General features: G+C 37.0%; 3 protein-coding genes across 6 annotated transcripts; 2 read left to right on the plus strand and 1 right to left on the minus strand.

Annotated features, from left to right (window-relative positions):
• The first annotated feature begins 273 nt into the window (after positions 1 to 273).
• Positions 274 to 13,079, plus strand: os9 (OS9 endoplasmic reticulum lectin). 2 transcript variants are annotated; one of them, XM_082137245.1, is made up of 15 exons: positions 274 to 454; positions 1,086 to 1,262; positions 1,521 to 1,584; positions 1,785 to 1,861; positions 2,161 to 2,259; positions 3,190 to 3,391; positions 5,108 to 5,269; positions 6,133 to 6,245; positions 6,818 to 6,860; positions 7,012 to 7,103; positions 7,347 to 7,589; positions 7,682 to 7,916; positions 8,843 to 9,052; positions 9,900 to 10,009; positions 11,536 to 13,079. In XM_082137245.1, the coding sequence occupies exons 1-15, from the start codon at positions 305 to 307 to the stop codon at positions 11,671 to 11,673; spliced, it is 2,115 nt and encodes a 704-aa protein (XP_081993371.1). In that variant the 5' UTR covers positions 274 to 304; the 3' UTR covers positions 11,674 to 13,079. The 2 variants fall into 2 exon arrangements, with proteins under 2 accessions (XP_081993371.1, XP_081993372.1); XM_082137246.1 differs by lacking the exon at positions 8,843 to 9,052.
• A 3,001-nt stretch (positions 13,080 to 16,080) lies between these two features.
• Positions 16,081 to 24,000, plus strand: c1galt1lb (core 1 synthase, glycoprotein-N-acetylgalactosamine 3-beta-galactosyltransferase 1, like b). 2 transcript variants are annotated; one of them, XM_082137285.1, is made up of 4 exons: positions 16,081 to 16,369; positions 17,102 to 17,353; positions 19,316 to 19,980; positions 21,227 to 24,000. In XM_082137285.1, the coding sequence occupies exons 2-4, from the start codon at positions 17,134 to 17,136 to the stop codon at positions 21,482 to 21,484; spliced, it is 1,143 nt and encodes a 380-aa protein (XP_081993411.1). In that variant the 5' UTR covers positions 16,081 to 16,369; positions 17,102 to 17,133; the 3' UTR covers positions 21,485 to 24,000. The 2 variants fall into 2 exon arrangements, with proteins under 2 accessions (XP_081993411.1, XP_081993412.1); XM_082137286.1 differs by lacking the exon at positions 16,081 to 16,369 and adding an exon at positions 16,402 to 17,008.
• A 183-nt stretch (positions 24,001 to 24,183) lies between these two features.
• On the minus strand, positions 24,184 to 26,993 carry tac3b (tachykinin precursor 3b). 2 transcript variants are annotated; one of them, XM_082137291.1, is made up of 7 exons: positions 26,840 to 26,993; positions 26,634 to 26,749; positions 25,254 to 25,347; positions 24,960 to 24,992; positions 24,811 to 24,864; positions 24,521 to 24,581; positions 24,184 to 24,393 (listed from the first exon to the last, which is right to left on the minus strand). In XM_082137291.1, the coding sequence occupies exons 2-7, from the start codon at positions 26,721 to 26,723 to the stop codon at positions 24,375 to 24,377; spliced, it is 351 nt and encodes a 116-aa protein (XP_081993417.1). In that variant the 5' UTR covers positions 26,724 to 26,749; positions 26,840 to 26,993; the 3' UTR covers positions 24,184 to 24,374. The 2 variants fall into 2 exon arrangements, with proteins under 2 accessions (XP_081993417.1, XP_081993418.1); XM_082137292.1 differs by having other exon boundaries at positions 24,511 to 24,581.
• Between the last annotated feature and the right edge of the window lie 427 nt (positions 26,994 to 27,420).

The following is a 27,420-nucleotide window of genomic DNA, read 5'->3' on the forward strand; positions in this document are numbered from 1 at the left end:
ACTAAAGTGCTTTGAGCGACTGTGCGTTCTCACACGCTCCACAGCGACCCCACGAGTCCAAAGCTTAACATTACATCAATTTACATCAACTCTGCGGGTCCAATAGAAGTCAATTTCGTGGCTGGTGGGTGTCTATTACCGCACGTGATCCAATGAATACACGTTCTAAACATGACTGTCGTTGGTAATAACCAATCATGTTTCAGCTTTCAACAACGTTGTCCAATCCACGTTGCTTGGCACATATTGACATGCACCAAATAACAAATCATTTGACAACGCTAGTTTGCGATATGAGAGAACTATGGCTTCCTCCTTGATTAAGTGGTTAAGAGGATTATATGTTTTTTTCTTAACATGTCTACTGTCCGTTTTTGCTTTTTTGAATTTAGAAGAATTAAATGAAATGAAATATGGAATACAGATTCTGCCCGATCCTGTCATTATGGGACAGGTAAGATTGTTTTGGCCAGAGATGCAGCTAGCTGTTTGTTTGCTACAGACAGTTGTTATCTTTATGCACAGCTTGACGAATCAGACATTAAAGCCAATGCTTGCTACGTGATACGGTTTCCTACTAAGTGTCTACTCGTCCAATACAGAATAGTAAAGCCGGTTTAGGAACGAGTGTGGAATTAGCTGTATGACATGAGGTTGTTAGACTGTGCCTCCACAGGTATGATGTAGATCAGGGGGTTTTCACACTAGCGTCCGGGACCCCGAGGGGGCCATATGGGAGTGATAGGGGGTCTGTGGAAATGTTTACAATTACAGAATAGTAATAAAATAAGATGAAAATGAATAAATAATCTAAAAGTATATTAAATATAACAGTACTAGAGTAGAAAAAAAAGTACATTTTTCGATTGTCTACCCTCGCATGAGGATGATCATATTTGAGGGTCTGTGGCATTTAAAAAGAGTGAAAATCCTTGCTATAGATTTTGCTTAATTATAACTATGAATTTCGGTGAAAAACAAGATGGTAGAAATGTAGTGTAAACTATGTTGCTACCTCTCCCTGGTTCTCCTTTTCTGATTGATTTTCTCTGTCTCTGTCATCTTCTTTCTGTTCCTCTTTTTAGATGGAAGATGTGATGTTGGTCTCTAACAAATACAAGCAGCTGTATGAGTGTCGTTTGCCAGCTCAGGCAGTGCGTTTCCATCAGGACCCGGTATCAGAGCCTGACATGCAGGGTTACAGTGGCCCTGGGGTCCCTGACCTCCTCAAGCCCATGCAGACTGCACCATGCCTGATTAAGGTGGACATGGCCTGCCTTCAATTCTATGTCACAGTGACTAACACACTGAATATACACATCCACTGACACTGATCTAGATATCACTGACTATCACAAATAGTTATTTAGAAAAAAGCACCATTGGAGTGTCCATATTTGTGTAAATAATGAATAAATGATTGCCATTTTCTATGGACTTTTTTACATAATTTGCAATCAATACAAACTACAGTACATGTCACTGTGACTTGAAACTTATTTATTTTGTTCTGTTTATAGACCAAAGACTGGTGGACTTATGAGTTCTGCTATGGCCAGCACATCAGGCAATACCACTTAGAAGGTATGTTAAATCATGTCATGTATCTTTGTTAAAAATTATGTCTAAATTATGTTTTGTAATGTCTAATTGAGTTGAATTGCATTGGTGTACTGCCTGGTATAGCCTTGTTATTTTTAATGGGGGAAATGGATAATATGTAGTTTATAATGTGTATTTAAACTTTTAATTTTCAATATATGTTCCATTTCTGTGATTTATAGATTCAGAGATCAAGGGAGATGTGCTCTTTTTGGGATATTATGATTCAGAGTTCGACTGGACCAATGAAACTGCAAAGGTAAGGCTAATGTGCTTAAATTGTTTACTAATGTAAGATGTAATTCATCTTTTGAAAGTTTCTGAAAATGGAGCAATTAGGAATTCTGGTACTACCAGTAATTATTTTCAATTTATAGCTGATAATTAATATTTGCAATATTATAAAATAACAAAAGTGCACTATTTGCATGCTGCCATCTTTGTAGTTATTGTCTATATATTTATGTACTTGAGATTTTATTATATATATATATATTTATTTATTTATTTATTTATTTATTTATTATTTAGATTTGCTGATATGTTTTCTTTTTTTAGGCATCTAAGCAGCATAAACTGAAGCGGTATCATAGTCAGTCATATGTCAATGGCTCTAAATGTGACTTGAATGGAAATCCCAGAGAGACGGAAGTCAGAGTAAGATTGCACACACTTACAAAGTGTCACCGCTTATTTCCAGGCCAGAACATTTTAACAAGAAAATGTACTATTGAAGTCAATCTGAAAACACAATACATATGTGGATGCTACTTAACTGTTTTGTCTAGTCTCCTTTATTTCCATTAAGACTAATCTTAATACTAAAGTATACATTGTTTAAGGTGTGTAAAATAACTTTTATTTAGTGCATTAAATTGACCAAAAAAGAAAAAAATTTGGGTTTTCACAAATATATTAAGCAGTAAAACTGGTTTTAACATTGATAATAATAAGAAATGTTACTTGAGCACCAAATCTGCATATTAGCATGATTTCTGAAGGATCGTGTGACACTGAAGACTGGAGTGATGATGCTGAAAATTCAGCTTTGCTGAAAAGTTATTTTTAAAGTGTAATAATAATTCACAACGGACATTACTGATTTATTTTCTGAAGAGCATAAAATACTTTTTTTTTTAAAACATAAAAAATTGAACCGACCTCAAACTTTGAACAGTAGTGTACTACAACATACAACTGCATAGTGCATATGAATTGGAGCAATATGTCCCAACATCTATTGGAAAGCCTTCCCAATGGAGTGGAAGCTTTTAAAGAGGGCCAACGTTTTTAAATGTTAAAAAGACTATATAAATGTGCTAAAATGTATGCTACTGTTTTATGGGCAATGAAAATCCCATTTCCAATGAAAATGATAATCTAAATAGATGTTGCCTTTGGCTTGCTCAGTTGGGGATATTTTGGGGATATTTAATTTAATTTTATCAATCAATAAATTCTACTAGAAACAAACCTTGTTGTATTATTTTAATTTAATACTGTGAAGCTGCTGTGATACAATCTGTATTGTGAAAAGCGCAATACAAATATACTTGACTAAATGTTTTCTTTGTTCTTTTTAAACAGTTTGTGTGTGAGGAGGGCTCGAGTGACTATGTTGCACGGGTAGATGAACCTCAGTCCTGCCGCTACGTCTTGACAGTACACACCTCTCGTACATGCCAGCACCCCTTCCTTCAGCCACCTTCCACTACCAAGCCACAAGGCATTGTGTGCCAACCCGCTCTCAGTCCCCAGCAGTATATGGACTATGTCAAGGCTCAAGTCTGTAAGTACGAGAAGTTCTGTTTTTGTTTTTGTTTTTGTTTTTTTACCTCCATCAGGGCCTTGTCATAGTCATATTGGGCAATATATCAAATATGGATAATATGTTTGAAATGATTTTGCTGGTGGTACAAAATTAAGCAACATTGTGATTGTCCCAATAATATTTATTTGCTTTTTTTTTGCTTTTTATTGCTTTTTATTTGGCTTCAAGAGTGTGTCATTAGTCTGGTTTCACAATCCTTCCTTGCTGTGCTGCATGACTATGAGACTTTAAGATGTTTTCATAACATCTCAGATTTAAATATGAATGATGTGAATGTGAATCAGAATATGTGTCTGTGTGTGTGTGAGTGAGTGTGTGTATGTATGTGTATATATATATATATATATATATATATATATATATATATATACACATATACATATAAATATACACACACACACACACACACACACACACACATATATATATATATAATTATTATTATTATACATATATACATATACACACACACACACACACACACACACACACATATATATATATATATATATATATATATATATATATATATACACACACATATACATATACATATACATACACACATATATATATATATATATATAATACACACACACACAATAGGATAGCGCTACAACCAACCAGAGCATTTTCTCACCAGCGGAGCTAGTTGATAGATTAAACTTTTGCCGTATCCGGTCGGCAAAACTCCGAACACGTCTTCCTTTTTTAAGAATGACTTCAGTGCCGTTCTTTACTCAAAGAAAAGCTTAACTCCAAGTCTTTCAGAGTCTCGGCCAAAGCCGATTCGAAAGACCGCTGTTCGCCAGCAGCAGCAGCCATTCTTTGTTTTCAAATAGCAGGGAATTCATGCGGAACCGTCACAACTCTGCCGTCATTATGTTAAGCCCGCCCACCGATTCTATACACAATGTGATTGGCCTGACTAGAGTTTGTTTTTTCCAGCTCGCAAGCCAATGTAGAGTTGCTAGACGACCCTGGCTGCAAAATAAAATTTCCTGCCGATAGGGTGCGTCTAGATTTCTAGGCTAGCATTTTTAATCTATTTGAATACTTGTATTGTTTTCGTAATTTTTGGAACAACAAAAAAAAAACTTTAAATATCGAAATAAACTTTAAAATGTGAATCAGCAGAAGAATAAAGCATACTGAGATAGATATTTTTAAGATATATCCATCAACCCAGATCCAGCACACTGTTTTTTTTACCTAGGAGAGATGACCTATATCTTATCATTTGTTAATTACACCGAGGGGGCCTACATGGTTACAATAACAGGATATTAATTGCTATGAGAGCAGGTAAAGCCCAGTCTTCTGTAACCTAGTTCATTATTACAGTTGCCAGATTCACCATTTCATATTGCTGTAGTGTAGAAGATCATTGTGCCAATTGGCTTAGACTTGCTAACATGGAAAGCATTCAGGTATAGAGAATTCTTTAGAAGCTTAATCAGACATAAGGAGTTGTACTTGAATTTTTATTTTCACCCGTTACACCATTCATGGAAAAAGTCCCTGGTGCACAGTGGTGTCCTGTTAGATGAGATCTCCAGAGATGCAATTAGCCTGTATTTAATCATACTCTGTTCTCTAATTGATGCATTATTTTTTTTACCACATAGACATCTCTCTTTGTATCACTCCCTCTTCCTCATTTTCTGTTCTTAGCTGACACTAAACGTAAAGTGGAGCAGATCTCGGAGGAGCTCAAGAACTTGGATGAAATTCTGTCCAAGGATGACAAGAACAACGGATTGCAGGATGACAAAACAGATGAGGACCCTGTAGTCCATTCAGATGAGCCTCCAGTTTCAGTGTCAGAAACCAAAGGTTAGCATCCTAACAATGATTTGGGCTAATTTGACTTAGATCATCCACAACACCCTTTTAATCACAATCCCTCTGAGTTCTATAATTCATACAGTTGCAACTGAATGCGTTGGGTGGCACTGTGTAAAAAATTTGCCTGCAGTCTGAACATAACCCTACATAATAAAAACATGAATAAATATTAAAATATGATAACATGCATGGATGCAATCCATGGTTTCCTGGTATGCAGTACCAGCTGTGGACCAATGTAAGATCTGGTTCCTGAAGCAAAACTATTTGAGAACCACCACGGTACAGTATTTGACATCCTAACTACAAAATTACTCAAAATGCTTGTCCCTTATCTCTTCTGATACACCACATATACACTGCAGTTAAATTTGGTTGTCAGTTCACATTTAGTGCTTAATCCCATTCAGTAATTTAAGTGACAATCGCATTCCTACAGCCTTACTAACAGAAACAAAACTGGATGCCTCTGTAAATGGTGGTTTAGTTCAAATTGCAGAACATAACGAATCTTTGGTCGCTGTAAAATTACTTTTGACAAAAATAGCATACACCAAACATGCAAGACAGAACTGGTTACCATGTTTTTTATAGGGGATTCACAGCGGTTGTCACTCCTGAAACTTTACAGTGTGTACGTGGCCTATTACAATGTTCATTTTCAAATCCTCATGTTTTGATAAAACATAGCTGATGTACAGGTATGCTTGTTTGTACGTTTGTAGTCTATTTCGGTCTTGGTTTTACTTCCTTTCTCTTTTTTTTAGCTTTCTTATTTTCTTTTCGTTAGCAGTTTCTGTGCAGCATTCAAACAGAATGACATCTGTGTGTGCATGTTTGTGTGTTAACAGAGGCCGAAGTAGCTGAAGTGGACTCCGTGAGTGAAGAGCCGGAGGACAAGGACTTCTGGGATGGAGTGACCAAACCAGCAAGCACAGAATCAAGCACACCACCTGACTCAGAGGTACAGCCTCATTTAAAGCACCTCTTCACTCGATATATGTAACTGGTCCTACTCGACCTGCTCCAAGCGGGATTCGAACTGGATTCTCCAGTGTGGGAGGTGGGTGTGCTAACAAGGACGCTAAAGACTGCAGCCTCTAGCGCGCCTCTTGAGGCCAGGGCCTTACGTCCGTTACACTCACCCGCCTAAACCTCCTAAAGTCACTAGCGTCAGTTTCTAGGTTGCCTCTTGAGGCCCCGGGAGTGAGGTTTACACGCACAGCTCTACGTTACACTCACCCCCCTAAACCTCACTCCCATCCGGGTCACGGCACCAAATGTAACCAGTCCTACTTGACCCGCTCCGGGCGGGATTCAAACCGTGGTCTCCGGTGTGGAAGGTGGACATGTTAACAAGGACGCTAAAGACCCCAGCCTCTGCCTCTTGAAGCGAGGTTTACACACACAGCTCTTACTGGCCAACATCCGATACATATACTTTATCCTGTTGTGAAACTTTTACACTTTCTGTTGCTTTTAATGAACCTTTTAAGGGGGCACTGATCATTATCATGTTTTACAACTGTTTTGCAGACCCCTCAGGAGCCTCAGGACAGCCAATTACATGAAAATGACTGTAAGACAATTATTCAAAGTTTAAATAGACCTGGTTTTAGTCATTTGTGTTGAATTATTTTATTTTTTTACAGCATCAATCAAGTTGTCCTTAAATGAAAACTATGCACCTTCCTCACTTTCTCTGTGGTCATCTTTCTCTTTTTGTTCAGTATTTGGGGAGGAAAAGTTTAATTTTAAAATCATAACAGACCCTGCAGACCTCATGAAGTTTGTACAACACCTCAGAGAGAGCAACCAGAAGGTGAGTATTTTTTAATCGGGACACTGTCACAGATTTTCAGCCAATATCTAGCCATTTGGCGAGTATTGCCCAATAACGGCTCTTGTTTGGCAAAAATAGTGAAAAAGCCTCCTAGTGGCATTGAATTGTTATTTCAAATTTCCTGCCACAACGTGTTTCTAAGACACCGTGTTAAGTTAAAAGCTACTCACCCACTAAAAAACACATTTCAGTCGACCATTCATTTTTGCGCTCTATGTTCAGAACAAGAAAGCCGAACTGGAAAAAGAGAGCCAGCAATCATCTCAGAAGAGAGAAACGGAGGAGGAAGTAAAAAAAGAGAGGACATCAGAACAGGAGGTGGAGGTGGAGGTAGAGGAAGGGGATGAGGATGAAAGATTGCTGCAGGAGTTTGAGGATGAGATGGCCGATCTGTCCGTTTCCTCCTCCAAGATAGAAGAGATAAAAGAAGAGATGCAGAAGGAGTTCGACAACATCATAGAGGAAGTATGAATTATTACTGTTATAGCCTGTATGCACACATCAGCTAAAAGATTTGGCAGTGAATATACGCTGTTTTTAACTTTCTTATCTCCTAGGCTCAGCAGGAGTTAGAGAATGAAGGTCTTAAGGGTGAGTTTGATCGCTCTCAGGCTACACAAACTCTAGAAAACACACTGGGGAAACTTCTGGACCGTCTTGAAGACAAGACTGAACATGAGAGTGAACCAGAAACAGAAACAAATACAGAAATGCATAAAAGCACACACTCGTCGCAAAAGACAGAAGGAGGCCCTTCTCCTGGCAGCCCAAACCTGCTTCCCAAAACGCCAGGTAAATATAGAGAATGGATGCTGAGTGAACGGGTGCATGAATGAACAGATGGTAAAATGGATGGCTCATTCACATTGCTTGTAACTTTCGCCTTTTGACCCAAGGCATTCATATAACCTGCTTATGAGCATATTATACTGTACATATTTATAGTATAATATCTGTAAATGTGTGCATGATGCATAAATGCATTATACACTGGCTCCAAAACAAACAAATGATGCTAGACCTTTTTCGCTTTACTTTTAATTTAACTGCTTAACCCTTTTGCTGCTCCCAAGGACAAGTTATTCGATGAAAATATTTTTATTTTTAATGATATACCACTGTTTAGGGTCAGTAAGAAATTCTTTGTTTTTGAAAGAAGTATCTTATCAACATAAATAAATTTTCTGTTTTGATCTGTTTTAAAAAGTAATTTATTATTATATACAAAGCTGAATTTTCATCATCATTACTTCAGTCTTCAGTGTCACATGATCCTTCAGAAATCATTCGAATATGCTGATTTGGTGCTTAAGAAACATTTCTTATCATTATCAATGCAAAAACAGTTGTGCTGCTTAATATTTTTGTGATGATAATATTGACCATGATAACCATGATAATATTTTTAAGATTGAGTAGAAAATATTTGAAAAATAAATCTTTGATAACATGTTTTTACTGTCACTTTTGACAACCCAACCCAACTTATTCTCAACAAACGATGCTCCAAATACTTTTTGGGGCCACTGTATACTTAATATTCATGATCAAATCATTGTCACCACTAACACTAATACTACACCATTTCATGCTTTTGTGCAACTTTGACTTAGCCATTGATGTTGTTAGAGAGAGACTATAATGCGTGAAATGGGGAGGGGGAATTTTCCGCTGTGTCTGCGGTAACCTCCCCTTCCCTCTGTCTCTCATCACCCAAGCCCAAGCGGGCAGCAGTGGTGAGCAGGTAAAAGTCAGGGTGACTAAGTATAAGGTGGGCGGAGGTGTGGCTGCAGGAGCGGTTACCGGGGGCAACGATGATGATGAGGGGGGTGTGAAGGTGAAGGAACTGGGCGAGGGCGACCCCCAGTGGCAGCAGATTCAGGAAGTGGTCAAAGAGCAGCTAGAGAGAGCCGGCATCAAGGCCGAAGGTAGGCCGGAACACACTAACACACACATCTAAAGTATTCTTATTTCCCTGTGTGTGTCTGTGTGAGTGGAGCAAAGACTTTATTTTTCATTCTGAAATCTTGAACTATTCTTCTGCCTGGTCTTTGCTTTGAGCACATTAACATTTATTCATTTAGCAAAGCGACTTAAAAATGAGGAATACAAGATGCGATTCACCTTAGAGGCAATTAACATGAGAAGTACTAGTAATACAAAGTTTCAGACATCGTTTAGAATAGTACAAACTAGAACAGGGACGAAGAATTTTCTTTTTCTCAGCAGGATGCAGTTACAGTATGTGTTCACGGAAGAGATACGTTTTCAATAACTTTTGTCTGATTGTCTTCTCTTTGACTCTATTCCACTATTCAAGATTGAGGCACTTCTAAACTTCATTATTTTCATAGATGCCAATGATTTAGTTTTTTACTTGATGCTGGCTTTTGCGTGGGTGCAGAGAAATTCATGGTGGTCTTTTTTTGCCTTAAAAATGGCTTTTGGAAGAAAAGAAAAATTTGATAGGTTTAATGTACACTCACTTTTGTCAGTTCAGGCTGTTGCTCCACTTTCCTGGGTTTGGAGAAGAAGTTCAGCCCGATAGAATGTGAAGATTTAGGAATATGACAGTGCTTCATTCATCCTTCCCACATCCCACAGCCTTCATCACCTTCTCTGCATGCATCATTTCTATCACTACTTTTTTCCTCTACCAACTGTGTGCGCATGGGAATGAAAAATAGTCATTTTGTTTCTGTTTGTGTATAACAGTATATTTGTTAAGATTAACGTATGTCGATAATGACTAAGGATTTTGGGCCTGTTTTTCAGGAAAGATTGAGGTGAAGATTTTGACCCGTAAGACAGCAGAGGAAGCGGGAGATCAGTGGCTCACTGAGGAGGATACAAAATCATTTAGAGAGCTTCTCATCAACCTTCTGGTATGAATCTGCACACACTACTATACAGGCAACATGTAAAAAGCAACACCTGTAAGTTCTCTATCTAGTCACGAGTTAAAGAAGACATAAGGTCAATAGTACAGCGATGCATGAAGCACAGCTCGCACAGACGTCACTCACTGCGAATTCAGGGAATGTTTTCACCCTCACACAAAACACATGACTGTGCAGATTCCTATTTAAATGACTGAATATCACAGTGGTGTGACCACACCTTAACAACTAGCCTAATTAGAGCAAAATGTGGTAAAGTTGGTTGAACCTTGTGCTGTTCCTAGCTGTGTGTAGCACCTGCAGCTCCTTGTATTGTCTGGAGAATCCCAATATTAAAGGGGTCATGAATTGAGAAATTCAATTTTGGTCATTGTACATTGTAAAACATCCTGAGAAGGAAGAGAAGAGAGGTACAAAATCATTGGACTAAAAATAGCATTACCTTCCAAAGGATCCTAATGCTAGGAAAGTGGTGATTTATTTTCAACTATGTGAATGTCTCAGTAGAGCATTATTTGTTTGTTCGGTACATTTCACTGTGGATTCTTTGGTAAATCAGTCGCAATTTCGGCGCATACATTCTGTAAAACTTTTACTGTAAGATATGGAGCTGACAGTAATGACTCATGTAATTAACCATGTTAAAATGCCTAATCTGTGATCTGTGATTTCTGATATGTAATGATTAATGTACAGTCAGACATTCTTTGTCTCTCTATTCTTTTACTGCTGTTTATGCGTCAGTAATTTAAGCCAGTGACTAAATGGTCATTTTCACATTGTGGCATCGTTTCCCTTTGTATGAAAATGTATTTAAATTGTGATTTAATTATGTATAGAAAGTGATCAAAGAACGCTCCCTTTATAATCGCTGGAGGTGTACATTTTTAAGGATTTTTAAGCATTCGTTAAGGTGCATTCATGTGCTCAACAGGTATGTCTAACATCTGCTCAATGCTTATCGCAGAAAATGTTTATGTGACGGGAGTAGATCTAAATATAATGCTATAATCATCACTTTTCACGTTTAGTTAATCTCGACAGCTGTAATGGTAGAAATGTAGTAAAAGATTTCTAAAGAGTTCCACGTGTAATACTTATTTCATCATAGCATTGGCCGTTTACTTTGAAGTCTCAAGTCTCACGCCCCTTCGAACAGAGCTTAAGTTTAATAAGTTTAACAAGTTATATTGGACTCAACAGCAAACCCATAGTTCGCAAGTACAATAAATATTAGAAGGCGGCCATTAGAGGCAAACTTAAAGGCAAATCGGCAAAAAATATAAGAGGCAGAGAGGGTGGCAACTACATTATGACTGTTTTTGATGCAAAAAAAAAAACCATTGTTATTATTATTAGTTTAAATAATTTAAAAATGTTGATGTGACCACTTAAATATAAATACCCCTTACACATTTCAGTGCAAGTTATGAAAAAAGGCCTTTTCATGCCTTGTTTCTGACACTGGTTCAACAGGTAAATAAATTGATGTTCACTCTCTTTGTGTGCAGACTGGAGGTACAGAGGAAGTGTATAAAGAGCAGAAGAGACAGCAAGAGTTGGAGAATAACTACAAATTTGTCTGGGGAGAAAAACAGGATGAGAGCCAGTCCACAGGAAACAGTGATTCTGATGAAACAGACTTTTGAGCCTTTTCCTCTTCTCTCAAGCACTTTTAACTTGAAGAAGGGCAGCCAGCATTCTCTGAACTCCGAACTCTAAGCCACCTGGTTGTCACTTTACAGTGTGAATGGCAACCAAACTCTTCTCAGACTGTTTAAGTCATGTGAGCCCTGTAAAGGGTTCAGTCCACGGCCGTCAATTCTGATTATCCTGTATGAGCATCTGTAAGTTGTTTATACTGTATCTTGCCTGTTTTCAGTTTGGGAATTTTTTTTTTTTTTTAAATATACAAATATACTTCATGTTTCAGTTGTGTTGCACTTTATGTCTGTGTGTGACAGTCTGTGAAACAGACCTACCTTCTCTCTCACATGGAAACAAAACATCAGTTAGTATGCATGTCAAAGTTTTTTTTTGAAAAGGCAGTCTGGACATACACATTCTCATCACTGGACAGTGCTGTTAAAATGCTGTTGATGATTGATATGTGCAATATGGAGCTTGATGCAGAGTCACCGTAATGGCAGGACATTGACAATAACTGCTTCAATTATTATTATTATTATGTACATTGGACTTTTTTGAAAACACCTACAGCTTCTTTGACAAATCCTTGCCATGCACTAAGCAAAATATTCAGTATACAGCTTCAGTTTTGTCTTAATTCATCTTTTTGACAAGTCTATTTGTACAACCAGCCTTCAAATGATTTATTTCTTACAAAGGATAATGTCCAGACTTAATTTAGAAATTGAACAAAAACTTTTGCCAAACATTGGGAATCGAATGCATTTAACCGCTGCGTCCATGTCCCTTGCAGATAAGGGCTCTTTTTGTTGTAAATGCTTCGAATGATCATCATAGTTTGGTCGATTTTAAATAATGTTGCTACAGCACTTGATTCGTTTGTTAATAAGACATACTTTCCATTTCTAATTTCTAACGTAAGCACACTTTTTGTGAGGGAATGAAAGTGGGTAAAGCTGCTGTAAGCAATTAATCATTTCTTTTAGTATCTGATGGATACCACTGAAATATTTATGTCCACATTGTCTCTGTGGCAGCCCCAAGGGTGGGCGGGCAATTAGATCAATAGATAGATAATGAAGAAGAATGTGACCACGGCCCGCGCATGCTAGCCAATCAGACTCAGAGAACCAAGTGGCGGATCTCTCTCAATGGCAAACATTTGTTTGTAGTTGTCGGCTAGTTATTTGTTCACACAACAGGACATTGCTGGTAATGTTGAGACATTTTAGAGGCTCAGAAAAGTCGCTTACAGCAGCTTTAGGTTTTCGGACTTCACCACGAAATGCACAACTGTACATTTTGTACTTCTGAAGAAACGTTTAATAGCAACCTGTTGAAAATGCATTCATTGCACAGCCTATATGGTGAAAAAGATAATTAAACAATAAAATGTACGATATGCTGTGGTCTACTATAAATAAATTCCACAATCAATTCAATGTTTAAACCGTTTAATAGCGTTGAAGTTCTCACACATTTAAATTAACTTAATAAAAAAAAAAAAAAAATTATAATATAATATAATAATATAATAAAAAATTACCTAAAAATACAGACCCCCATTACTGACACCTTTTCAAATTAGAAGTTAGAATTTGTTTATATAAAGCTTGATTTAATTTATTTAAATAAAAGTTTTTGCCTACTAAAATTACTTTTATTAATTCTGTTCACTTCGTACTCATGCGCATTTGTGAAGTAAACATGACCCAACTTGATTTCTCCTCAACCATTTTTTTTACAGTCTATGGCTGGATCCCAAATGGCACACTTCATGTGGACTCGCGGTCTCGTGGCCTTAAATTGCGCGTTCTCACCAAGTGTACGAGTCCGTAGGGTGTCCCATTCGGCATTTCAGCGCTCAGAAGTGTGCTCTCGAGCACCACCTTTGTGCCCTCGATGCAGACTTTGGCGAAGCCCGCACTTTCGCACCCTCCACACGAGTTACCTACCCAGGAATCATTGCAAACGCCCAATCAGATAAACGAGGGGAGGAGTTTCGTGGCTATTTGACTTTCAGTGGCATGATGTCATCAAGCCTGTCCCAAAATATTGGGTAAATATCATGTGGAGGGTGCGAAAGATGGTGCGAAAGTTCGCAGAAGTCAGAAGGCCGAAGTCCGGACTCGTATACTTGGCGAGCACACGCAATTTATAGGGTTAGTTCACCCAAAAATAAAAATTCTGTCAGTAATTACTCACCCTCATGTTGTTCCAACCCCGTAAGACTTTCATTTATCTTCAGAACACAAATTAAGATATTTTTTATGAAATCTGAGAGCTGGCTCACTCCTTCATAGGCTGCTAGGTAATTGCATCTGCTGGCCCAGAAAAGTTAGTAAAGACATTGTTAAAGTAGTCCAAGTGACTACAGTGGCTCAACCTTAAGTTTATCAAGCGACGAGAATACTTTTTGTGCGCTAAAAAAAAAAACGACTTTATAACTATTAATTTTCATCCGTGTGGGCCTCTGACGTGAGTTCACGAGAGCGCCACGACGCATGCGCGAGAACTGAGAAGATGACACAGTGGGTCTCGATTTAGTGTTTAAAATGGTTCTAAAGTGTGCATTTCCTGGATGTCCGAATCGTGAGAAACCAACGAGAAAACGTAAAAGTGCCTTACCAATGCCGCAAAATGAATGGCTTCCCTTTCACACTTTCCCATCAACTGATCGAGAGTGTCATCATCTCAGTTCTCGCACATGCGTCGTGGCGCTCTCATGAACTCACGTCAGAGGCCCACACGGAAGAAAATGAATAGTTGAATAAAGTCGTAATTTTTGTTTTGTTTTTTTGCGCACAAAAAGTATTCTCGTCGCTTGATAAACTTAAGGTTGAGCCACTGTAGTCACTTGGACTATTTTAACGATGTCTTTACTAACTTTTCTGTACCAGCAGATGCAATTACCTAGCAGCCTATGAAGGAGTGAGCCAGCTCTCAGATTTCATAAAAAATATCTTAATTTGTGTTCGAAAATGAACGAAAGTCTTATGGGTTTGGAACAACATACGAGTGAGTAATTACAGTAATTACATTTTTGGGTGAACTAACCCTTTAAGGCCATGAGACCGCGAGTCCACATGAAGTGTGCCATTTGGGATCCAGCCAATCTATGCTCTCAACCCTTCCCCCATTACGACATCGGCTATGCTATGCGTAGTTGTTGTAGAGCAAGAATCTTTAACCCTCTACTGCACACATTTTGATGGTACATGATAAAAAGGATTCCACATCATTTCTTGGTTTATTTAGGAACTTTTTTTTTTTTTTTTGGTGCCCTAATGGTACAGAATCATAGAGAAAAGGATTTACATTTATGCATTTAGCAGACGCTTTTATCCAAAGCGACTTACATTGCATTATCCTATACATTTATACATAGGTATGTGCAATTCCCTGGGATCGAACCCATAACCTTGCGTTGTTAACGCAATGCTCTTACCACTGAGCTACAGTATTAATTCACATATCTTAAGACAGTCAGAGAGCAATACAAAAAAATCACAAATCTTTAAAAAAAATGTCAAGGAATCATAAATAAATAAATAAATACAACTAAATATAGAGCTTATATTGTGCACTAATACGTGATAATATGTGATAACATTGTCAGCAAAGACATCCTTGAAAAGTATCCCTTATCGCACAACGAAAAGAAAAACTGAATTTCTGAAAATGCAAAATAAAAAAACTTCATAGCTTCTCTACACCTTCAATGAATATATACATATTTTGTATGTATAGTTCATTTTTATTTTAAATAAGATTGCTAAAGCAAAGCCTTCTTCTGTGACCATGTGTCAGTAAGGAAGTTACTTTCAAATGTGACTCCCACACCTTATTGGACTGTTCTTTTATCCTTGTTGACCATTCTAATTGATTGCAGTCATTTAAAGAAACGTGTACATAACGTGAACATGGGGCTTAAGAAAACTTTCCGTTGCCTAAGGGCTGTACTATTGGTTAATACTTTTCTTCTTGGCGTGATTTCATTTGCTCTGTGCCTTCGCTTGCTGAAACCATGATGTGTGTGTGTGTGTGTGTGTGTGTGAGAGAGAGAGAGAGAGAGAGAGAGAGAGAGAGAGAGAGAGAGAGAGAGAGAGATCATAACCCAATCATAACCCTCCGTTCAAATGACATAATCGTTCAGTCCAAGAGCGACAGGCGATCCATCCAATCAAATGCGCTTCCGTAAGTCCCGTATTAGTTGTGACGCGAACAGTTCACAGTTCGCAGTTGAACAAGCGTTTACTTTTCTAGAATTGGGTAGTCGAAAAGATTTAGTTTTATTGTTTAAAATAAAAGCAACACAATTTAGTGGGGTGAGTGTGTGTCATTGTCCACAAAACACAGACTGACAGAAAGTAGCTCTTGAAGAGGCTGGCTAATTAAAATACGGAACCGCCCCCATACCTCTCGGCTTTACTTGGGGAACATAGGAAGCACGTTGCTAGTTAGCTTCAAGTAAAGCGTAATATTATCTACCAACCCAAATTTGCATGGGGTTAGAAACTAGCAAAGACATGATTTTGGAGCCGATGTTCCTGGTTAGGCTGCCAAATTTTTTCCATTTAAGTTGAAAACCATAGCTTTACTGTTATGCTAGCTCTCTGAGTTGGACTGAAAGGCACCGGAGCCGAATATTGCAGGGTTTTTTTCACTTCAGTTATGGAGGAAATCAGCTGTCTGGTAAGATGTTTCTTTCGACACCTGATTGTTCCGCATGTAGGCTAAGATATTTCCGATGGTACTTATGCTGTAATCGTGACATAGCTAACAGTTACTTGTTTTTAAAACTTTTTGTTATATATAACGTTATATATATTTAAAAAAAACGTAGATTAATTTCCTGATTACAGAAGTTTTTTTCATGTTTTTTCCCAAAAATAACAAAAGCAACAGTTGATGATTTCAGTCTACATGTTGTATTACGATTACATTTTTAACAGCTATTATAACGTATTTAATGTGTTATTTTGCGGAAGTTTGCCAGGGGGCCCCGCGTTGCACGACTACAGTGCTAGTAAACGAGCCGTATATTTATCTTACATTTGCCTAATTTGTCTTAAGTATACAAGACAAATTGATTATTTGCTAGATAGTAATGGTTTTACATCTGATAGTGTTGCCTACACAAGTAGTAATTTCCCTAAGCTAATATTTTTAATTCAGTAGAATTTGTCGGCTGTCATTAGTTGTATCCTGGTATGATGACGTAAGCTGCTCTATCGCTACGTTGTTTGTTGTTTAATCTGTCATATCGATCACGGAGCTGCTGTCAAGCGGACTGTACGCGCCTATCATCGGGTTTATTTTCGGGTTAAAGAGGTCTTGATTTTGAAACATAACCAGATGATAGGTGTGATAAATACTACGCCATCCTCTGCTCACTCTAGTCTTCCTTGTGTCTCTGTCTAATAGTCACACTAAGGTGAGAGTCTCTAGAGCTCGTCATGAAAGCTCTCGGTGCGCGCTCCGCGTTCTACGTGGGCTTTGTGGTGGGCACGTGCAGTCTGTACCTGCTCCTGAGTCAAGTTTGGTTCACGCGGAACTTGGGGTCTACTAAAAAGGAGGCCCACGTGGAAAGCCTGCTGGAGATGATAGAAGAAGAAAACAAGAACTGGAAAAAGGAGAGGTCGGCTCTCTTCAACCTCAATCATCCGCACCATACAGGTAAATACACTGTAGAACTAATTGAGATGTTGCAAATAAAAACAATTCTTTTATAATGAGCAAAACGCATGGCAGTATAATAGTAAGAATATACAGAATATAGTACAAACTATATTCCCATAAAGTGAAACTGTATATTAATGAATAATTTGCCCAGAAACAATTTAAACCTGTATGTGAAACTTTAAAAAAGGTTGGCTAAAAGAAAGAAGGACCGCCTCAGTCAGGATTTACTGGCATCGTATTGCAAAAAAGAAAAAAAAAAAAGAAAAAATGCAATTAATGTGAACGGTAGAAACTAAGTGAAGAAATACAGGTTTGGAACAACATGAGAAGAGTTTCTAGGTGAACTGTAACGTTAATAGGCCTACCACAAATACATTTGAATGTCATAGTTATCTTAATTTTTTCCCTTTAAGAATTTTTAATAACTATGATTGGGACTGTCATATTACATAACATTATAAAGAGAACAATATTGTAATAAAACGTTGTGAATTCATTGGGTTTAGTTGCCGTATTGTTCCAGGAAGAGCTCGTCAACAACTGGAGTACACATTATGAATAACACGCATCAGAGGCGACATTGGCACGTTGTATCTATTACTCGTTATATTTGATTATTAAATAATTAATTTAATTAAATGGTCAATCAGATCGACTCATTTTACAACCCTACTAGCCCTTCATTTAGACTAAAAACCCTTTTCATTCATTTGATGAGGAACCTGTTTTGAGCATGATTTGCACACCCTGTCATACGGTTGGCTATGTGCCACTGCAGTATTAAAGCTAACGTTAAATTAAACGACGATCGATCATTGGAATTTGTGTAAACTGACATCCTAATGCATATCTGTGTATCTAACTGGAACATTTTAGATGGCACTGAATTAATGACATGCCTTGTGCTCTCTCATTTCACCTGTACAAGTTGTTTAACTTGTTTTGCACTGTTTCATTGCCAACCAGAAAATGAAAATTGCTTCCGGCTTGTTACAGACAGTCATACACATTGTTTTTATATAAAAAAAAAAAGAACTGTTAGTTATTATTGTAATAGCACAGTGAAGGCATTCCCAGAAGAGGTGTGTTAGACAGGTAGAGCCAGGTGATGTATGCAGTACTTCAGCTTTATTACACCCTTTTATTGATATGATTTGTGGATATAGCTCCACACCTTGGTGTCACAATTGAACTAAGAGTTAACTGTTCCATTTGATCAAAGCCCTTTTTGTGAGAAACTCTTTTTGGGCATATGTTTGTGTGTGTTCTCCCTGGAGAGATGGACTTTGCTCTTATTTTGAGCTTGCATCTAATGTTTTGTCCTTGGTAAAGTGTAATGAAATGGACTCTCTTGTGCTGACTCTAAATTGTATGCATGAGTAGTTGACAATTTAAGTAGATGAAGATATTCTTTACTGAATATCAATGATTTTGTTTATATAAAACAATTTTCTTCAATTTCTTCAACATTTTTAAAACCCGTTTTGCTTTTTCCTAGTTTCTAGTTTTACTTGTAGGGTTAGTTCACCCAAATAATAACATTTTGTCATAATTACCACACCCTTGTTGTTCATGACTTTTGTTCATCCTCGAAAAATACAACTGAACTGAAGATATTTAAACGAAACCTGAGATATTTCTGTTCCTCCATTAAAAGTGCATGCAATAAAAAATTGACACTTCATAAAAACAGTGTAAACTACGTCATCCATATGAATCGAGCAGCTTAATCCAAGTCTTCTGGAGAGACACGATCACTTTATATGATGAACAGATATCATTTAGGCTATTTATTGATATTTAGGCCTAAATATTTTATTCACATTTTATTTAGCATGCACGGTTGAGCTGCAGTTTGACAAATAAATGTTAGTGTCATTAATTTGCTACTTTGTAGAATTTGATTTTCATTAATTTCAAGAATTTTTCTGACTAATCTTGGACTATCTCTTGTAGGTGAGGATGGCAAACTGGCTGATGCTCTCTATAAGCGTGTACGCATTCTGTGTTGGGTTATGACTGGCCCTGATAACCTTGAGAAAAAAGCTCGACACGTGAAAGCCACATGGAGTCGCCACTGCAACATTGTGGTCTTCATAAGCTCTGTGGATAACCCCGATTTTCCCACGGTTGGCCTAAACACCAAGGAAGGTCGGGATCAGCTGTACTGGAAAACCATTCGTGCTTTCCATTATGTCATGGAGAAGCACGGGGACGAGGCGGACTGGTTCCTCAAAGCGGATGACGACACTTATGTAATAGTCGACAACCTGCGATGGATTCTGGCCAGCTTCTCTCCAGAGGACCCTGTGTATTTTGGCCGGCGGTTTAAGCCGTACGTAAAACAGGGCTACATGAGTGGCGGCGCTGGCTACGTGCTCAGCAAAGAAGCTCTGAGGAGGTTTGTGGAGGGCTTTCGGACCAAAGTGTGCACTCACACTAGCTCAGTGGAGGACTTAGCTATGGGTCAGTGTTTAGAGAAGGTAGGCGTTGTGGCAGGAGACTCCCGAGACACCTTACAAAGAGAGACATTCCACCCTTTCGTACCCGAGTCCCATCTCACTGGCACATTTCCCAAGACTTTCTGGTATTGGAACTACTGTTATTACCCCATTGTGCAGGTGAGTCTGAATTCAGTGAAAACATATTTTTTTTATCAATATGTCATTACTTGATCTTCCAGTGAAATGACAGACTTCTCTCTGGTGATGTATGCCAGACTTCTCCAATCATTTAGTCCACTTAAACCCCGCCCCTTTCTTACAATCGACTGCAAGTTCAGATCTGCCTCCATCCAATCTACTACCGATGAATATAACCAAGATCCTGCCCTACATTTATTTTTCTTTCCATTATCTGTTTATCTTGGTTGTACGACAGAATAGGAAAAAAAGATCTGTCGCTACATTCTTTACAGCGCAACTTTGTGTTTCAGATCGGTCTCTTTTTAAGTTTCTGTTAAGATGCTGTCTATGTAGACAGGGAAGCAAAAAGATGACGTCTACGTTTTTATTTAATGCACCCTGAAGGTGTGATTGTCACCCTTTACATACATCCTGTTCAAATAAATGACACAGACCAGTATTGACTATGCAGCCTTTAATTCTTTGTGTCCTTGGCCTAAGTGAGCGTGAGTTTGTTTTGGCAAAGATCATAGTCTATTGAGTAAATCTGCGCTGTCACCACACTACTTTAAGCACGGTTGCATGATGATATTAAACACAAGAAAAGACTAGCTAATATCTAATAGTAAAAAATAAAATAAAAATAAAGAACACTGATTATCTAACTAACCCCAATGTTGTTTGAAAACTGAATGATTTTTCTTTTGTGGAATACAAAAGGAAAAAAAATTTGCATTGTTTACTCAGACTGATGCCATTCCAAACTCATTTAATTTTTGTTTTTTCCGTTGAACACAAAAGAAGATTATTTGCGTAATATGCGCTCTTAAATTTACAATGAATGGGGCCCTTTTTCTAGCTTTTAAAAGGATGCAAAAGTACCACAAAAGAAGTCCATTTGAATGGTGATCTATAAGTCTTCTGAGAACTGACTGAAGTCTTTATTCACTAAAAATCTTCCAATCCAGTGCAAATTGCTTTGAATAAAAGCATCTGCTAAATGCATGATTGCAAGTGTAACTGAGTCAAAACCGAATCGATCGGTTATTATTATCTGGACCACTTTTATAATAATTTTATGGTGCTTTTTTCAATCATATTGAAAGCTGCAGCTCCCATTCATTAGAACTGCATGAAAAAGAGTGATCAGTACATTGTCATTTGTGTTTCACAACAAAACAAATAAACGAATATTTATATATTCCTATATTAATTTGCATAATTCTTTCTCTATCTCTCTCAGGGTCCACAGTGTTGCTCAGACCTGGCTGTTTCTTTCCACTATATGGATTCATCACACATGTACCTGCTGGAATACTACACTTACCACTTGCGTGCCTTTGGCTACAAATACCGCTATCAGCCCTCTGAACCCAATGTCATACAAGACCTCAAAGCCCCTGTCCCAGACAAAATGGAAACTGGAGACTCGGAGAAAAAGCAGGGGGTAGAAGCACTGGAAGGAGAAAAACAATCCTCTGAACTTCATGAAAAGTCTTAGCAGCTTTTTGCATAGGATTTTTTAAACAACATTTAAAATCTTCTTCCAAAAGAAGTATTTTTTGGGGGGATGGCTTTACATTTTTATTTGGATGATGTCTTTAATTGTATCCTATATTGTGCCACAGAAATGTGTGCATGACATGTTTGTGTGATTAAGTGAACTGGTACTGTTTGAGAGGGTGTTCCTTTTAATAATGCATTTGTATGTGAATGTTTAAATATAACCCCAACCCTAACAGTGCATAATTGTATGAAATGAAGGTTAAGACATGTAGAGCCAGAGTATGCGGTTCTTGAGATGTGATTCATTTAGCCTATGAGCCTGCCTTAACAGTATAATAACATGGGATAAGAAAGGCTGCCTCTGTATTCGTTATATTTGGCATTCATTTGTGATTAATTTTTATTTTTAATACATATATAAAAATATGAATCGTGTATTTGCTCTGCATTGTGTAATCAAAAGCACACCACCATGTATGATTCAACAGCAATTTCATAAGAACAAGGGGCCTTGATTTTCCTTTCATTTGCTCATTCCCTTGAATTAGTGCCTCTGCTCTGATCCAGAGAAATCATTCATTTCCATATGTTCCTGGACTGCATTTGTATTGTGATTAGGCAATATTTAAACACAGAGCAGATTATATTGGAGTTGTTTATATCTTGCAAACATTCAAGCTCCAGCATTGTCACATATATTTGCCAAATTTGACTATGTACACACTACTTCCCGTAACATTACATCAATATAAAGATTAACCAGGATGTAGTCTTGACGTAATAAATTGATACCCTTCTCTGGAAGTTTCTTTTAAAGAATACGGATTAGTACTCCATTAAGATCCTGTTGGCTGGCCCAATAGTTCATGAGCACCTAGGGAAAAAGTAAAGATAGATAAGACGGCTTAAGGATACACTTTATCCATGCTAGTGGGAATTTTGGTCTTGTTGATGAATGGCGTACTGTAACACACTGTGAAGCATGCAGGTTGTGAATTATTGGATTTTTCAGACCACATAATGCTTTATTTAATTGACTGGAGTATGACTGAAGTGGATTGTCTGGATTTGCTTCATTTCACATCGCTAGTGTGGCAACTACTACAGCAGTTTGTGTGTGAGATTAAAAGTGCTGATTTTACAATTGATGCAGAGTAGTGAAAATAATTCAGTTTCTTGTGATGTGTGTTTTATGTCTCAATTTCTCAGTTATTTGTGTGCATTTGCTATACTTAAAGGGACAGTTCACCCAAAAATGGAAATTCTTTCATCGTTTACTCACCTTCATGTTCTTCAAAATATCATATGCCTTTGGAAAGACATCAGGCTGAGTAAATGACAGATTTTATTTTTTTAACCAATGCCTTTAAATGTGCTGGTGTTGTTAAACTTTCCTTTTAAAATAATGCACACTAAAAGTGTAGTGTGCATTATTTGATCAAAAATCACATTCACTTTCTATTAAAGTATGGTAAAGCCAGGAGTTAAAGTAGAGGTTGCAATGCAGACAGAAGACAGTAATGAAGAATACAGAGAAGAATCTTGGCCTGCACTGGCAAACATTTTGACTGTGCACTAACTGAAACTTGCCACAATTATGAAGCATTTCAAATAAAGTTTATTTGAATTAATAAACTTATTTGGACTGGGAATGACTTTTATTTTAATACAAACCACTGTTTCTTTTTGACCATTCCCAGCATCTTAATTGTTGAGGGAATGAATGTGGGTTTTGACTAAACATGAACCAGCTTTATAGTGAGCCTTCATTAATATATATGGTGTGAATTCTGGGGGGGAAAATATGTTTGCATTGTTTTGTTGATTTAAAGAGGAAAACTACTCCAGTTTGTGCCACCTACTTCACGTATGATCTAATTGTTTTGTGTTTTTGTTGTGGTAAAGTTCTATTATTTTAACAAGAAGTTATAAAACGTTTATACTTCAGTATGTTGATGACTTCAGAAAAGCTCTTTAGCTAACATTCCTTTGTAATCTTTCAATTTTCCTTGGGTTTAATTTTGTTTGGTTATTTTGTTCAGATAGGAAATCTGACCAGAACAATGAAATGCAGATCTTAAGAGGAGTTGTTTTCTTTGCAGACATTACATTGTTTGAGAAAAGTGTTTTGGGAAAGTGCATTGACAAAGAAGGCCCATAGAAATTTGGGAGATGTGTAGTGGATTATATAACGAAGAGGGAACTCAACTTGTCATAAATGAATCAGAACCATTCATAGTGCTAACATAAAAACCAGCAGGAAGATGCAAATGTCCTTTCCAATCTTTTTAAAGCGCAGTTGCATTTCTGAATTGATGCGTTTCATGCCCTTGTCTTTAATCCAAAAGTGTTTTGTTTTCTCAGTAGGGTCTTTTATGTACAAAGTGAATCCTGTACAGCACTTTCACTGCAATCTTTAATTTATAAGAGTGTGTGAGGCAAATGTGTGACAAGAATAATTCAATGAGGAATAATAACCAGCATATTAAATAAAGACTTTTTTTAAATAAAGTGTTTTCTTGTGTGGACTGCTTTATGAATAAATAAAAAAAATAAAAACGGGTGGGTATGTTTTACAGCACTTTAAATAAGCATATGTTAAAATGAATAAGGTATAAGCAAGAATATTTGCAGTGTGGGGCTTATATATTCTTCAATCTTATATCTGTCAAATCAACACATTGTTGTCATCCCTTTAAAGAAAACATCCTTTATTTGATTTGAGATTAAAGGGGTTCAATGTAAGAATTATTATCCTACATAGAAGGAATGCACTTTGACAATAAACAAAAAATCATACAGCTCAGTTATCTTACAAAGAAAGAAATTTTTTCTTCAGGATGATAAAATTCCATAGATGAGTTCTGGACGGATGAGATAAGGCTTCATACACCACAGCAAAACCTTGAAAAAAATGCAATACAATTACACAGAAATCTCTGAAAAATAACTTTTACTATGTTGATGTAGCTGCAATTCAACTCCACAATAATTAGGCCTATACTCTATAACAAAACTTACAAATTCTCACCTTTGCCTTCTGTCCTTTAAGAAAATGTTGCCTCTCCTCTCTCTTCTCCAAGCAGGAATGGCTGATCAAACCAAAACAAACAAAACATTTCTATTCATTTACTATAATTCTCCATAGTAGCCACTAGAGGTCAGTGTATTCTCTGCACTATTTTGTATGTCCTGCAGTCCCTTATTCTGCATTGTGCAAGGTTTGTTTGAGTATGGTGATATAAATACAGACAATAATTTATTAATGCAATCACTTATTCCCCACTTACTCTTATTGACCACCATTAATTAATCTCTTACCAGACACAATGTTTCTCCGTCCCAACAGTCCAACAAAAATGTCATTCATGTTAGCTACAAAAGGACCAAAGAAACAAAGCTCTCATCAGCCTCTGACATCAATATCAGCATCACACTGAAGCAAGATAATTATGAATATGGAAACTTACGTCTAAATGGTGAAATTGTGTCACGATTTGTTCCTGTAAAAAAAAAAAGAAAGAATAATAAAACCAACTTTAAATATCACTGGCCTTGACCTCTAAGGAATAGTTCTTCCAAAAATCTAAATTCTGTAATTTACTCATCCTCATATTGTTTCGTTATTTTTCTGTGGAACAACATGAAGGTCAATAAATAATGACATTTTTATTTTTGCATGAACTATTCCCAATCTTCTGAATATTTAAAACTATTAAAAGCAAATTTCATCATTCATATAATTTAGTCTTTTTGTGTCTCACCGGCACTCCTCCTGCCCATCAGTCCAATGAAACTGTCATAATCGATATCACCATATCGTTTGTCAAAGCGCTCAGACTGGGGGTCGCTGTTGTCCTGAACATAACACACAAACAGGATGGTTCAAGAACTCTGAACGTCTGACTCATAATGTGAATGACTCAATAACACGAAGATTCCAAACTGTGATGATCATTAAAATTATAAAAACAACCAAAAAAAAAAATGGCCAGGGAACTGCTTAGAAAACTGATTTCACAAAACATTAAAATAATAAAATAAAGCAGTGAGTGGTATAGGCCATAATGTCTAGCCTATCTGTGATCCCATACATTGTTTTAGCCATTTTGTGTGTGTGTGTGTGTGTGTGTGTGTGTGTGTGTGTGTGTGTGTGTGTGTGTGTGTGTGTGTGTGTGTGTGTGTGTGTGTGTGTGTGTGTGTGTGTGTGTGTGCATGACTGAACCTCCGTTTGAGCCCATATTTAACAGTCAGATATCACATTAAAGAAACCATTAAGGTTTTAATGGAATCAGGATTCATTCTAGCCACCTCCATACATTCTCTATGTCTCAAGAAACATTTATTATTATATTATATATGTTTTCAGGATTCTTTGATGAATAGAAAGTTCAAAAGTGCTGCATATATCTGAAATAGAAAGCTTTTGTAACATTATACTATACTGTTAAAAAGTTTGGGGTCAGTATTTTTTTTTTTTTTTAAGAATTTAATACTTTTATTCATTAAGGATGCATTCAATTGATCAAAAGTGACAGTATAGACATTTATTATGTTGCAAAAGCTTTCTATTTCAGATCAATGCTGTTCTTTTGAACCCTGTTTTCAATATTGACAATAATAATAAATGTTTCTTGAGCAGCAAATCATCATATTAGAATGATTTCTGAAGGATCATGTGACACTGAAGACTGGAGTAATGATGCTGAAAATTCAGCTTTGCCATCACAGCGATAAATTACATTTTAAAATATATTCAAATAGAAAACAGTTCTTTTGAATTGTAAAAAAATATTTCACAATAAAACTTTTGTACTGTTTTGGATAAAATAAATGCAGCATTGGTGTGCATAAGAGACTTTTTTCAAAAACATTTAAAAATCTTACCGATCTAAAACGTTTAAACGGTTGTGTATTATGCCTATAAATAATTGTAGCAGAATATATTTGTTCTATTCAATTTAATTGACATTGCGGTGTAAATGTTCAAATATTTAGTAGGCTAGCCTATGCAAAACTTTTAAGTAGCCTATTATAGATTAGCCTACTGACTTTTATTCACTAGAGTAAAAAAAAAAAAGAAGAAGTGACAACTTGCCCCTAAACTCACTTTTTTTGATTTCCTTTTAAAAGAGACTACTCACTGTGAATGATAGGTAGTCGAGTGCACAGCGCGAGAGTCCAGGACACGCGACCAACAGAGAGAACAGCACGAGCGACCAACTGCAGGACATCCTCAGATCCGCTGCTTTTCACACACCTGCATTAAACTTTATTTAGCCTATGCAATCCAAACCAATAACTTTGTAATTAATCTAAAATAATTGAATAAAACAGGAGGTATTAATACCTTTAAAATACACAGAGATGAGTTGGTATTCAGGAGGATGATGTTCAGGTTCTTCTCTCGTTAGAGCTGTGTAAAGGCTCGCAGGTGCGCGCGTTCTTTTATTTGTAGTGTTCGCGCGCTCCGCTCACACAAGCTTGGGCAAGCTGACTCTCCAATACGAACCAAATGATGCTAACATATCCTAGTGACGCAAAGTCATTAACACACCAGAGCCTTGACGTATTTGTGCGGTTAATTACATTGCAACCAAACTCACACCTCATCTTAGTCTCTTGAGCTTCGAATCGTGTAAAATTCAGTCTAATTCAGTTTAAAACTTTGTGAATTGACTTGTGAAGAGTAGGCTATACGAGCCAATATATAATCAAATGGACAAGGTTCTTTTTTTGCTTTGTATTCTGGTAACTCATTTAAGGTTTAGCAGATTTTTGACTCAGAAGGACACGTGTGTGATTGGGTGTTCAATGCTTATTATCCAGTGGGATTATGAGTCATCTATACTGGTCATTCCGTTTACTCCATCTCAGATATGTCCTTCATCAGGACAAAGCTGTCGGTAAGCTATAGAAAAGGTGATGTCT

This window comes from Leuciscus leuciscus (assembly GCF_965113295.1).
Source record: "Leuciscus leuciscus genome assembly, chromosome: 14".
In the NCBI taxonomy this organism is placed as follows: Eukaryota; Metazoa; Chordata; class Actinopteri; order Cypriniformes; family Leuciscidae; genus Leuciscus; species Leuciscus leuciscus.

What these genes read in the sequence shown, in the direction of transcription:
- os9 (XM_082137245.1), top strand. Translation starts at nt 305, where the DNA reads ATGGCTTCCTCCTTGATTAAGTGGTTAAGAGGATTATATGTTTTTTTC. An exon ending in CTGCACCATGCCTGATTAAG is followed by an intron (nt 1,263 to 1,520) that starts GTGGACATGGCC and finishes TTCTGTTTATAG; the next exon opens with ACCAAAGACTGGTGGACTTA. An exon ending in CCTGCTTCCCAAAACGCCAG is followed by an intron (nt 7,917 to 8,842) that starts GTAAATATAGAG and finishes TCATCACCCAAG; the next exon opens with CCCAAGCGGGCAGCAGTGGT.
- c1galt1lb (XM_082137285.1), top strand. Translation starts at nt 17,134, where the DNA reads ATGAAAGCTCTCGGTGCGCGCTCCGCGTTCTACGTGGGCTTTGTGGTG. An exon ending in CAATCATCCGCACCATACAG is followed by an intron (nt 17,354 to 19,315) that starts GTAAATACACTG and finishes TATCTCTTGTAG; the next exon opens with GTGAGGATGGCAAACTGGCT. An exon ending in GTTATTACCCCATTGTGCAG is followed by an intron (nt 19,981 to 21,226) that starts GTGAGTCTGAAT and finishes TATCTCTCTCAG; the next exon opens with GGTCCACAGTGTTGCTCAGA.
- tac3b (XM_082137291.1), bottom strand. Translation starts at nt 26,723, where the DNA reads ATGTCCTGCAGTTGGTCGCTCGTGCTGTTCTCTCTGTTGGTCGCGTGT. An exon ending in CACAATTTCACCATTTAGAC is followed by an intron (nt 24,865 to 24,959) that starts GTAAGTTTCCAT and finishes GTCCTTTTGTAG; the next exon opens with CTAACATGAATGACATTTTT. An exon ending in ACGGAGAAACATTGTGTCTG is followed by an intron (nt 24,582 to 24,810) that starts GTAAGAGATTAA and finishes TGGTTTGATCAG; the next exon opens with CCATTCCTGCTTGGAGAAGA.